The 11,381-nt window shown below is 45.0% G+C and overlaps 1 protein-coding gene across 1 annotated transcript in view; it reads left to right on the top strand.

The window, feature by feature from the left end:
- Positions 1–11,381, top strand: part of UBR4 (ubiquitin protein ligase E3 component n-recognin 4) — a 128,464-nt gene that overhangs the window by 44,069 nt on the left and 73,014 nt on the right. The window contains exons 39-51 of the mRNA XM_011379756.2: positions 38–208; positions 1,401–1,583; positions 2,461–2,619; positions 2,955–3,107; positions 3,575–3,802; positions 4,107–4,264; positions 5,271–5,442; positions 5,691–5,892; positions 6,796–6,959; positions 7,389–7,605; positions 8,434–8,650; positions 10,620–10,683; positions 11,122–11,256. Of these exons, the coding sequence (XP_011378058.1) occupies positions 38–208; positions 1,401–1,583; positions 2,461–2,619; positions 2,955–3,107; positions 3,575–3,802; positions 4,107–4,264; positions 5,271–5,442; positions 5,691–5,892; positions 6,796–6,959; positions 7,389–7,605; positions 8,434–8,650; positions 10,620–10,683; positions 11,122–11,256 (2,223 nt within the window). The remainder of the gene's footprint in view (positions 1–37; positions 209–1,400; positions 1,584–2,460; positions 2,620–2,954; positions 3,108–3,574; positions 3,803–4,106; positions 4,265–5,270; positions 5,443–5,690; positions 5,893–6,795; positions 6,960–7,388; positions 7,606–8,433; positions 8,651–10,619; positions 10,684–11,121; positions 11,257–11,381) is intronic.

The following is an 11,381-nucleotide window of genomic DNA, read 5'->3' as shown; positions in this document are numbered from 1 at the left end:
TTTTTTTTTTTCACTTATTTATTTGGATTTTTCTCAGGCCAATTTCTCCTTCGCTCCTCTCGTGTTAGACATGCTCAATTTCCTCATGGATGCCATTCAGACCAACTTTCAGCAGGCTTCTGCTGTGGGGAGCAGCAGCCGGGCTCAGCAAGCCCTCCGCGAGCTGCATACGGTGGACAAGGTGGTTGAGATGACAGACCAACTGATGGTGAGTGTGTGCAGGGTCAGGAAGTTAGATGGGTATAGGAACCAACAAGCTTACTGGGATGCCAGAGTGTGCTGTATACTATGAGGACTATCCTTAGAACAGTCAGTCCCTGGCCATTCAGAACTTAGAACTTAAGATATTAGGACATTCAGTTTGAAAATCAGCATATGAGGTGTGTCTTCAAAAGGAGTCATTTGGACTAACCCAGTGAATAAGTCACTTTTTCAGACCATGTAAATAAATGAACCACCAAGATGTGAGGATCTTCATTCCGAGGCAATTCCAATAGTTAGAAATTTATTCTGTGTATAAATAGGAAACCTCCTTACTGCGTCTCCTCCTCTGCAGCTCATCTGCTTGTGAAGTTTGCTTTGCTTTGAGTAACTTTCCTTTAGCCCTTCATTTGATTTGGCTTATAAATTATAAGTCATGATCCCCTTTAAAACCTGGGCTCAGCCCTGAATATAGGACTTCCACTGGGGCCTGCATGGCCTCTTTAGTGGAAAGTAAAAGAGAAATGTAAAAGTAAATGAGGTACATGACTAGATTTCATATAGTGACTTTTTAAGAAAAAAATATTCACTTGGAAATTCACACACATACGTATACACATTTTGGTATTTTATTAAAAATCAATTATAGTTTTATACAGCAGTTACACAGTAGTATAAAAGATATTTATGAATCCATGCCTTTAAAACGGAAGGTAAGGAGTAGACAACACTGTGTGGTCCAGTATATGTTCCCATTACTTTCCAAACAAACAGACAAATGAAAACAGTTACAGTTTTAAAGCAGTGTTTTTTAGACTTTTAGATATTAAAGATGAACCTGAAAAATATTGGCGTGGCATTGGTGATCCATAAAGCTGTGTCTTTTAAATTTGCCAGGTTAGATCAATGAAAAAAAAATCCTATTATCATATTTTATTTTTTTTAAAAGTGCATTTTAACATTTTTTTTAAAGGTTGATACTTTTTATTAATTAAATTTAGCTTTATGAAATGTTCACTACATTGTTCTTATTGGACTGACAAATGACATTAAAAATTTACCGGTGTTCACGGATTAAAGATTAGAGTCCACTGCTTTTGAATGACCAACTGCAGTGTCTCAGTCACCTGAATAGTGTACAAATCTACTTGATCTTGTTTGCCTTATTACTGCCTACTCTCTGCTTCCCTCTTTGCCAGGTTCCCACCTTGGGCTCCCAGGAAGGTGCCTTTGAGAATGTTCGGATGAATTACAGTGGAGATCAGGGCCAGACTATTCGACAGCTAATCAGCGCCCATGTGCTCAGGCGGGTAGCTATGTGTGTGCTTTCCTCTCCCCATGGGCGCCGCCAGCATTTGGCTGTCAGCCATGAGAAAGGCAAGGTGGGTCTTCCAATTCCTTCTCACTCATTTTAGGTCATGTTTGTCTTAAGTGCTAAGTAAAACAGGTAGATGACTATGTTCAGATTAGCTGTCTGGGAAAGAGTCTGTTGGGCTCCAAGAATGCTTTAGGGAGAGTGCTCAGTGAGTGTTTCTACCTGAAGCCTGAGTTACTCGATTAGATTTATATCCAGTCTGGCTAGAACAAAGACTCTCAGTAGTAAATTCCCATTCAGAACATAGCCTTCAAGCCCCTGGGGAAAGGTGATGGATGACCAGCAGTAACCCAGCACAGGTGGCTCCCAGTCTTGCCCAGTTTGGTCACTGGAAGGCACAAACTGAGAGGTAATAGTCTTTGTAGGAAGGCTCAGTGTTCCTTATTTAGTTCTTTCCTGCCCTCAGCCATCTGAGGACACAGGGAAGTTTATATGTCGTGTTGTAGAAGTTGGAGAGTGGTGGGTATCTTAACTCACATTGCTTTATTCTGGTTTCATCATCAGTGAAGTTGTTTTAGCTTTATCTTAAGTGAAAAACTAGAGATGAATAGTCCTCAAAACAGTTCAAAAATACCTTTAAAAACATTTTGTAGAGAACTAGAAAGGATGTAGTACATAGGAATTATTTATTTTTTTGAACTGATTATACAAAGAGAAGTTGGTTTTATTGCTCATGTTTGGTCCTCACTAGAAGCAGGAAATGAAAGACACTCCATACCTTTCAGCCAGGAGAAACGGAGGCCGATATTGGCGGAGGATTTTCCTAAGAGGCTTATCCACAATACACACCTGCAAACTCGTATCCCTATTGGAGAAGCTTTTGTTTTTGCTCTGTGTTCTTTGAAGACTAGAGTTAAGAATAAATTGGTAATGGTTCTTTGCAGATCACTGTTCTGCAGCTCTCCGCACTGCTGAAGCAGGCAGATTCCAGCAAAAGGAAGTTAACTCTGACCCGCCTGGCATCTGCCCCAGTCCCCTTCACTGTCTTGAGCCTCACTGGGAATCCCTGCAAGGAGGACTACCTGGCTGTGTGTGGGCTAAAGGTAACAGTCCTGATCCAGGATTCACCACCTACAGCTGTGGATCCTGGTCACTTTCTCTCTCCTGTTTTCAGCACTACCGTCTCCTACTTGTTGATGAGATTAAACTTTATTAAAAGCCACTGGAATGCAAAAGAAATCTTTCTCTGAATTTCTTCCAGATTGCTTTTATAATGGAAATAATCTTTGCGTGCTCTTGAAACCTGAGTGTGTTATTAGTCTGAATACTATCTGAAGGAAGGGAATATTAGGGAAGAAAAGGAAACATTAGAACTCTGAAGTGATGAGCCTATTTCCAAATCATCTGTTAACCATTCTGTTCCGTAAACCGTGCCCAGGACTGCCACGTGCTGACGTTCGGTAGCTCAGGCTCCGTTTCGGATCATCTAGTGTTGCACCCCCAGTTGGCAACGGGGAACTTCATCATCAAAGCCGTGTGGTTACCTGGTTCACAGACTGAGTTAGCGATTGTCACCGCAGACTTTGTCAAGGTACAGTAACAGCTCTTTGATGATGTGGTTTTAGAATGATTTTACTTCTAAATCCAGAATGTCTGATTTCCACTGCGTGCTAGCTTCTCCCAGAAATTTAAAAAAAAAAAAAAAAAAAAAAAAAATTCTGACATTCGTTCCCTTTGTTATATTGCTGATCAGGAGCTTTCTGTGTGTAGGCAATATGAAATCAATTTTGGTTCTGCACTGGCTGTACCAAGTGCACGGCTGTTACTTGTTACAGAATTTTTTGATGTGTATCTCTGTTTTACTCATTCCTTGAGGAAGAGTAAAAAGATACTTTATTCATCTTTATATGCTCAGTGCCTAACATTTATAGATGCTGTCGAATGGTGGGTGAATGCCCATTGCTCACAGTTGCAGCTCTTCGGATTAACCAGGATAATTTGGGGATGGAGTTGACATAGGTCGCCCCTTATTTTTTCTTTGTTCCATTCGTCCTGCAGATTTATGACCTGTCTGTCGATGCTTTGAGCCCAACCTTCTACTTCCTCCTGCCGAGCTCAAAGATAAGAGACGTTACCTTCCTCTTCAACGAGGAGGGAAAGAACATCATTGTTATAATGTCTTCGGCTGGATACATCTATACTCAGCTCATGGAAGAGGCCAGCAGTGCCCAGCAGGGACCCTTCTATGTCACTAATGTTCTGGAAATTAACCATGAGGACCTGAAGGTTAGAGCAAATGTTGCCAACTCCTTCTGTTCCAGATTTAATTAGCCTAACAGCTCTTCTGTTGTTCTTTTTTCTTCTGATTTTTTATCTAACTAGTAGCAAGAGATCATGTCCTTTAGGGCTAAACCAATCCAACTTGACGTTTCTTTGTTCTCATGTATTTTTAAGATTTACCCGCAGGGGTCTCATGTTTAGACTATGAGAGGTCATAATCATGATTTAAAACTAATAACCAGCAAAACCGGAAGCTGGTACCCAAGACAACGTGAGAAGTTAATGCAGATGTTGTGTTTTGTTTTGACAGGACAGTAACAGCCAAGTGGCAGGTGGCGGTGTGTCTGTCTACTACTCCCACGTGTTGCAGATGCTGTTCTTCAGCTATTGTCAAGGCAAATCATTTGCGGCCACCATCAGCAGGACGACCCTGGAGGTGTTGCAGCTCTTCTCCATCAGCATCAAAAGGTGAGAGTGAGCATGCGGCCCAGGTAAGAGAGGTGCGTGTGAGAGGTGAGAGTGAGCATGCGGCCCTCGGCTTCCACAGTGCCTATGTGAAGAGGAGGGCTCCAACCTGCTCCAAGATACTGTCTGTGGAACTTAACTTTGGGCGAAACTTATTTTTTTCCAGCAAACCTCTCCCTTTCTGCTAGATGTCTTTAAAATCAAGCAGCATCCAGTGTTGACAGGTTGGACTGTCCCCCACCATGGAGACCATTAGCTGTAAGAGGCAATTTGGGGGGCTGCTGTCACTCAGAAGGAAAAGCTATAGTCAAGGCAGCAAACCTGATTTTAATGTGATTACTGAGTTTTGAGAAGTGTAAATAAATTTCTCCTGGACACGCTGTGAAAATGCCCTTTATGTTGCCCTCTTGGGGGATTTATCAGTAAATAGAACATGGTATCAGTAGTGGGGGCATGGTTGGGATTGGGGGAGGCAGAGGCTTCTGTCACATTTCCAGGTAAGAGAGGTGCGTGTGAGGGAGCGAGTCTTTTATTTATGGAAGAGAAAGAACAGGTTAAGGGTTTCTTATTCTTTTCTTAATCTGCTGTTAAAGAGCCATTATAGCACTTTGTCTCTGGCTCTGCTTTGTGAATTCCCTGGTTTGGGATAAAATTAAATGGATGCTATTTACCTATAACGTGATGTACTTGGAGATCCTTAATAGGACAGTGGGTCTTCAGCCTTAGGCAGCTCCATGGCCTTATGTAGTTGGCAACCTCTAGGCACAGAGGGTCACCTCGTCCCTCAGACAGTGGAACCCAGCAGTGGAGATTCTAACCAGGACCCCTGCCAGGGACACACATTGGGCCATATGAGAGTATATACATGGCTTGGAGTAAAACTGAGGTTCGCCCTGGACAAATATATTGCCCCTGGAGTCAAGGATTTAGTGAGGATGGCCTTTAGGTCAAGGAAAGCATTAATAGGTGGTTATTGACACCTAACTATGGCCACTTTTGTCTTCTACAGTTCCAATGGTGGCAGTAAGACATCTCCTGCCCTTTGCCAGTGGTCCGAGGTGATGAACCACCCTGGCTTGGTGTGTTGTGTGCAGCAAACTACAGGTGTGCCACTGGTGGTTATGGTGAAACCAGACACTTTTCTTATTCAAGAGATAAAGACTCTTCCTGCTAAAGCAAAGGTCAGTGCCAGATTTTCCCATCACTCGAATAGACTGGGACCCCGATCTCGTTTTATATTTGTATATTATGCTACTTTTGTAGCTCTTTTAGTGGAGGTCTGTAAAAGAATTTTGATCCATTTTCTCCTATGCCTTTGCCACCCTTCTGCAACGTGTAACTGACCATGCAACAAGTTGCTTCTTTGCCTCTTTCTCTCTGTTCTGATCCATGGGTGTGGGAACTAACACCCTCCTTTGTCCCCGTCCAGATCCAAGACATGGTTGCCATTAGGCACACAGCCTGCAACGAGCAGCAGCGGACAACAATGATTTTGCTGTGTGAGGATGGCAGCCTGCGCATTTACATGGCCAATGTGGAGAACACCTCCTACTGGCTTCAGCCCTCCCTGCAGCCCAGCAGTGTGATCAGCATAATGAAGCCTGTTCGCAAGCGTAAAACAGCTACCATCAGTAAGGCCCCTCCTCAAAAGACTGGTAGGGGAATGGGAGTGGCAGTCTTCTAGATGATGACTCAGAATAGACTTGTAAATATCCATGAAGAATCCGTGACTGTCCTGCTTGCACATTTTGTAAAGGTAGGGATATGTGCTAGCTAACTTCCCAAAAGTGGAGTCAAGTTTTCTGAAGTCATCAGTGTTCTGTGTGGCTTCTAGAGATACATTGTGCAAATGGGGACGCACCCACTGACTCTCCATTTCAGGTTATCCATTCTTAGGTGCCCAGTAAAGAATTATCTCTTGGACCTTGTTTGAGAGATTTTTGTCTGGGTTTAGGGAAGATGGTTTGCCTGGCGTGAAGTGCAAGACGAAACTGATTGAGGGGTCGATCCTTCCGTTGCTTAATTTCCCACTGAGTAGTGAAGAACCCACCATAAGTCTCTGAGCTGGGCGTCTTGCTACTGACTGATAGAGGATTCTGCAGGGAGTAAAAGCTCGAAATTAGGAGTGAGTGAATCTGGCTAAGCAAAGACCATTGTAGGGGTCATCCCGATACCTGAAATTTGTTACAGAGTCTGTGTTTGAGATAATGATGCAGCTCATCCTCCTGTAAAGAAATAGTTTCTATTTATTTTGGATAAACCAGCTATGAGAGAATCTAGTGTTATTACCTGTACTCAGCATCAAAATCTGATTTCTTTGTCCTGCTAAGTTATGGGGATAATGACTTATTGGACAGTTAACCACATGTGGGCATCATATTGATGCAAACATTGTAATCCAGAGTTGGTCTGGAAAGGTTAGAGTGTGCGAGTGTGAGTTTGGCCAGGAGGGGTCTTTCTCTGTTGACCGGGCACAGACGTGATAGAGACTATATTCACTGATGCTCTCTGCAATCTGGTGCTGCTCTCCACAGCAACCCGCACATCTAGCCAGGTGACCTTCCCTATTGACTTCTTTGAGCACAACCAGCAGCTGACAGATGTGGAGTTTGGTGGTAATGATCTCCTGCAGGTCTACAATGCACAACAGATAAAGCACCGGCTGAATTCCACTGGCATGTATGTGGCCAACACCAAGGTGAGGATTGTGTCAGGCTGGGTTCATTTCCTAGCAGGACTCAAATAATATTGCGTGCGAACATGTCTCTTTAGAATGCAGGTCTGAAGTGTATCCTCACAGTCTAATCCTTAATTTTAGTTAAGTGGTCCCTGGAGTAAATGAATATTCTCACTCCCATGTGGAAGGGCTTCTATTCCAACAGTACCAGCAGGGTTACTGTGCAGGGGACAGCAGGGGGCAGCAGGGGTTGGTTCATGCTGTGGGGTAGGAAGCCTGAAATTGAAGAGAGTCCACTCCCTGCCTCAATGTCCCCATTCTTGGAAGCAAGGAAGTAATTACTGGGGCATTAAAAGGATAATGGTCTTGTCTAGGATCACGTTTTGAGGTTTACAAGTTTCACTTAAGAACCTGTATTAGTTCTTTGCTGTGTACCTTTCCTCCCTACAGCCCGGTGGCTTCACCATTGAGATTAGTAACAACAACAGCACAATGGTGATGACAGGCATGCGGATCCAGATTGGGACGCAGGCAATTGAACGGGCTCCATCATATATTGAGATCTTCGGGAGGACTATGCAACTTAACCTGAGTCGCTCACGCTGGTTCGATTTCCCCTTCACCAGAGAAGAAGCCCTGCAAGCTGATAAGAAACTGAACCTTTTCAGTGAGTCACCAGCCCCTGGCACGGGCTGTATCCTTCTCATAGTGGCTGCTGACATGGGGTCCACTTCTCTGTGACTCTCCAGTATTCTGGGAACCCTTTGCTCTACTGATATTTTTGTGGTCTCTGCCGTCATGAAATTCTGACCTTCATTCGAGATATAAATGAAGGTGACTGGCAAGGTGACAGGAAAGGGACATATATGAGAACGGGAGTGGTGGAGAAAGGGTAAAAGTCTACTTCATTGTTCACCTCTGTAGCCCGTGTGTTTAGGCAGAGAGGAGGCAAGATTAGCATGTGAAGTCGCGAGGCCTCAGGTCCCACCAGACTGAGAGGTGTTTAGCAGTGCCTTGCGTTTTCATGCTGTTGTAAACTTTAAACCCTCCTTACAAATCTTTGAGCCTTTTATAAGCCTGGCATCTTTCTTTAATATTTACTGGCCACCTGTCTGATGCTCTTTTCCTAGAAATAGTTGTTAGTATACTGATGATGATCTGTGCTTTGAACAAGGGAGTGCTCAGAGCTCCCTGGGGGTGGAGTGGCCCATACGGTTCCCTGATAGCATTAGAAGGGCCAATACCTGCAATGATGGTTTGGGACTTTTTGGAGTAGTGACCTCCTAGGCTTTGTGGTCAATGGAACTGTTTCTTCACATATTCAGCATGATACAAGATTAAAGCGCTGCTGAAATCTCAGAGATAAGGTTCCTCTATGACTGCAAAATCCTTGTGATTTGTTCCCTTGCCCACACTATGTGGTTTTTGTTTTGGAGACGGTGGTGTTAGCCCTTTAGAGACGGTGCTTCTTAATGGCTTCTCTTGCTTATTGCAGTCGGGGCCTCGGTAGATCCAGCTGGTGTCACCATGATCGATGCTGTAAAAATTTACGGCAAGACTAAGGAGCAGTTTGGCTGGCCAGATGAGCCCCCGGAAGAATTCCCTTCTGCCTCCGTCAGCAACATCTGCCCTTCAAACCTGAACCAGAGCAATGGCACTGGAGAGAGCGACTCAGCTGCCCCCACGACCACCAGTGGAACTGTCCTGGAGAGGTACCAGCCCTGGCAGGGGTTGTCTTCTGTTCTCCCCATTTTCCACTCTCCCTACAGAACCTGTGTCTTGAGAGAGTCAGCTTCTGTTAACTGCCCAGGTCTAGCCTGTGATTTTCAAGTTTTCGCACAAGTCCCTGACACTCAGTATCTCCTTAGTGTGCAGACAGAGCCTGAATGAAAGTGTGCTGAGAGCCATCTGACTCCAGTCTCTGCCCGGGGGCTTCTGTGCCTTCTCTAAACGTTCAGGTACCCTGAGGAGTAGCCAGAGACTGCTGACTAGAAGATGCTTAAGCCAGTTATTATAGATTAGGATCCAGTCTTGCTGAAATTATAGGGAGAAATCTTCCCTTTCATTTTGATTTCATCATCTTCTCATCTTTCTCTGCAGCAGCTACTTACAAGGTGATAATACTGCTGCAGTAGGCTGGCTGCTGCATCTTATAAGCAGTTCAGAGCCTCCTAGGGCTCCCTCCAGTGGCCTTCTTAAGCATTGCGCTTGGCTTCTTTGTGCTAGGTAGCTAGCTACTGGTTTGCCATGGCAGATGAAGTAACTCATGATGTAAGATGTTGAGTTTCTTACATTGTAAGTCATAAGAATAGTTTGGCTTGGAATCACTGCCTCCCACCAGCAGCCTCCCTCCCCCTTTTCTCTCTCTCTTTCTCTCTTTTTCCCCCCTATCCTGTTCTTATATTGTTTGCTTAGGATGTTTCCAGGTTTCTGATGAGCTTCACATTTTTTTCCTTTTTTTTTTTTTCTTTGCTTCTCCCCCAAGTTCTGAAACTGAGTCCTTAACCAAGCTGGACCGGTTAGTATGCCCTCTTTCTTTCCTCTGCACGAGTGAGTGTGTGTCAGAGAGCAATGTAACCAATGGTGTGGCTTTGCGTTGATTCTGCTTCTGTGGAACAGTCCTCCTGCTTCTTTCTGTTCTAGTCATTGATTGCATGGCTGCAGAGCTGTCTCGCGTAAAAGTGGAGTATGCGGAGGGTTGTATGTGCGCACTGGTATTGGCCGCTTCAGACTCTCTTGGCTTTCTTTCCTTACCCCATCCTTCTCTGTGCCCCCTCTACAGTGGATGAGAAGTGGGGCAGGGGCGGCAGGGGTGGCAGGACTACGGAGAAGTCTTACCATCTGAAAAGCCACCAGAGAGCTTGCTCTCTCCAACTTTGTTTTGTGCCTCCGCTCCCTTTTCCCTAGTTCTTCGTTGCCTTCCTCTGCCCCTTGACCTTTTTCTCCAGCTGCCTTCTCAGTACTTCCCCTCTCTGTCCAGAGCGTCCATCGTCAGAGTGTTGATCTTTACTATGCCACGTTAAACTCACAGGAGTCGTCCCTGGGGAGCGTGTTACTTGATAGCCTTCAGCAGTTGGGTTTCCTGTGCCTTTCCTAAGAGAAAATTGCTCAGGTTTCTAAAGGTGCTTTGTAGTACCCTTTACATGTTGGCAGTTGGCATGCTCCTGAAAATACAATTCACGCTCTTCCCCATACTTAGGGACTCATAGGAAGTGCCTCTGTGCATTTTCTAGGAGGCGTAAGTAAAATGTAACCAGGCCTTCCCAGTATAAGAAGATGGCTTTAACCTTTCCCTTTGTGTATCCCTTTGCCTACTGATCGATGGGCACCTGAGCTTCGGGTCCCATGGCATCAAGACTGTTAAGCCTATCTCAGTGATCCCTGCCACAGGCAGCAGAAGGAAGCACATTGATCCTCTTTGAGGAAGAAAAGCCCTGTCTTTGAGTTACGGATTATGAACACGGCCTCAGGTTGATCTCCAAGCAGGAGCCAGGTTCTCCTGGCCTGTAACAAGGAAACGATATGCATGGTGCCTGTGGCAGGTCTTCTTGTGCTTTGATTTTGTATTTGGCATTCATTAGCTGTCCCCAAGGTCCTCGCGACTTCAGTTCGCACAGGCTAAAGCACAAGGCGGAGAGAAGGGTGGTGTTTGTACTCAAGCCAGCTTTTCTCTCTCCCTAGGCTGGTTGTGAGTTCTTTAGAAGCCCTGGAAAGCTGCTTTGCTGTTGGCCCAATCATCGAAAAGGCAAGTTACTTTTTCAAAGTACGTGGAGCTTTCTGAAGAGGCAGGAAGTCAGTGGAGTTGTCAGAGGGCCCGAGGTCTCCTCTCAGCTGAAAGAATATTTATGGTATAATCTTGGTTTGCAAAGAAGCTCACAGAAAAGTCTTCAGCTTATGGCCTTATGTCCTACTTTTGGGGGACCCATGGTAAGAGTGTTTCTTAGAATAGGATGAGTTCTGGTAAAAGAACACTGTTCTGGGAGTTATGATCTTGGACCCAATTTCTGCACCTATATTGTGGGAGGATTGTAATTTCTGAAATTCCTTGTTTTGCTCTTTGCAGTCTGTGGAACGTGACCTTGCCCTGGGGGACTGGAAGGGAGGACGGGGGAGGACAGTGCAGACAGTGCATTCTGCATAGATTTGGCAGGGTTAGTGATAACCCTACTTTCTTCTGCATTAGGAGAGAAACAAGAATGCAGCTCAGGAGCTGGCCACTTTGCTGCTGTCCCTGCCAGCACCAGCCAGTGTCCAGCAGCAGTCCAAGAGCCTTTTGGCCAGCCTACACACCAGCCGCTCGGCCTATCACAGCCACAAGGTAATCGTTCCCTCTCAGGGATGCCTTCTGTAGACGTGGAAGTTGGGGTACTGACAGGGAATCAAGTAAGTCTGCTTTTCATAGTGAAGTCAGCTGGGAAAGGATAGCAGTGAGATTAGACCCAT

Source organism: Pteropus vampyrus, unplaced genomic scaffold (genome assembly GCF_000151845.1).
Source record: "Pteropus vampyrus isolate Shadow unplaced genomic scaffold, Pvam_2.0 Scaffold374, whole genome shotgun sequence".
Lineage (NCBI taxonomy): Eukaryota > Metazoa > Chordata > Mammalia > Chiroptera > Pteropodidae > Pteropus > Pteropus vampyrus.
Note: the sequence above shows the minus strand (reverse complement) of the source record. Positions and strands in the feature narration are given on the sequence as shown.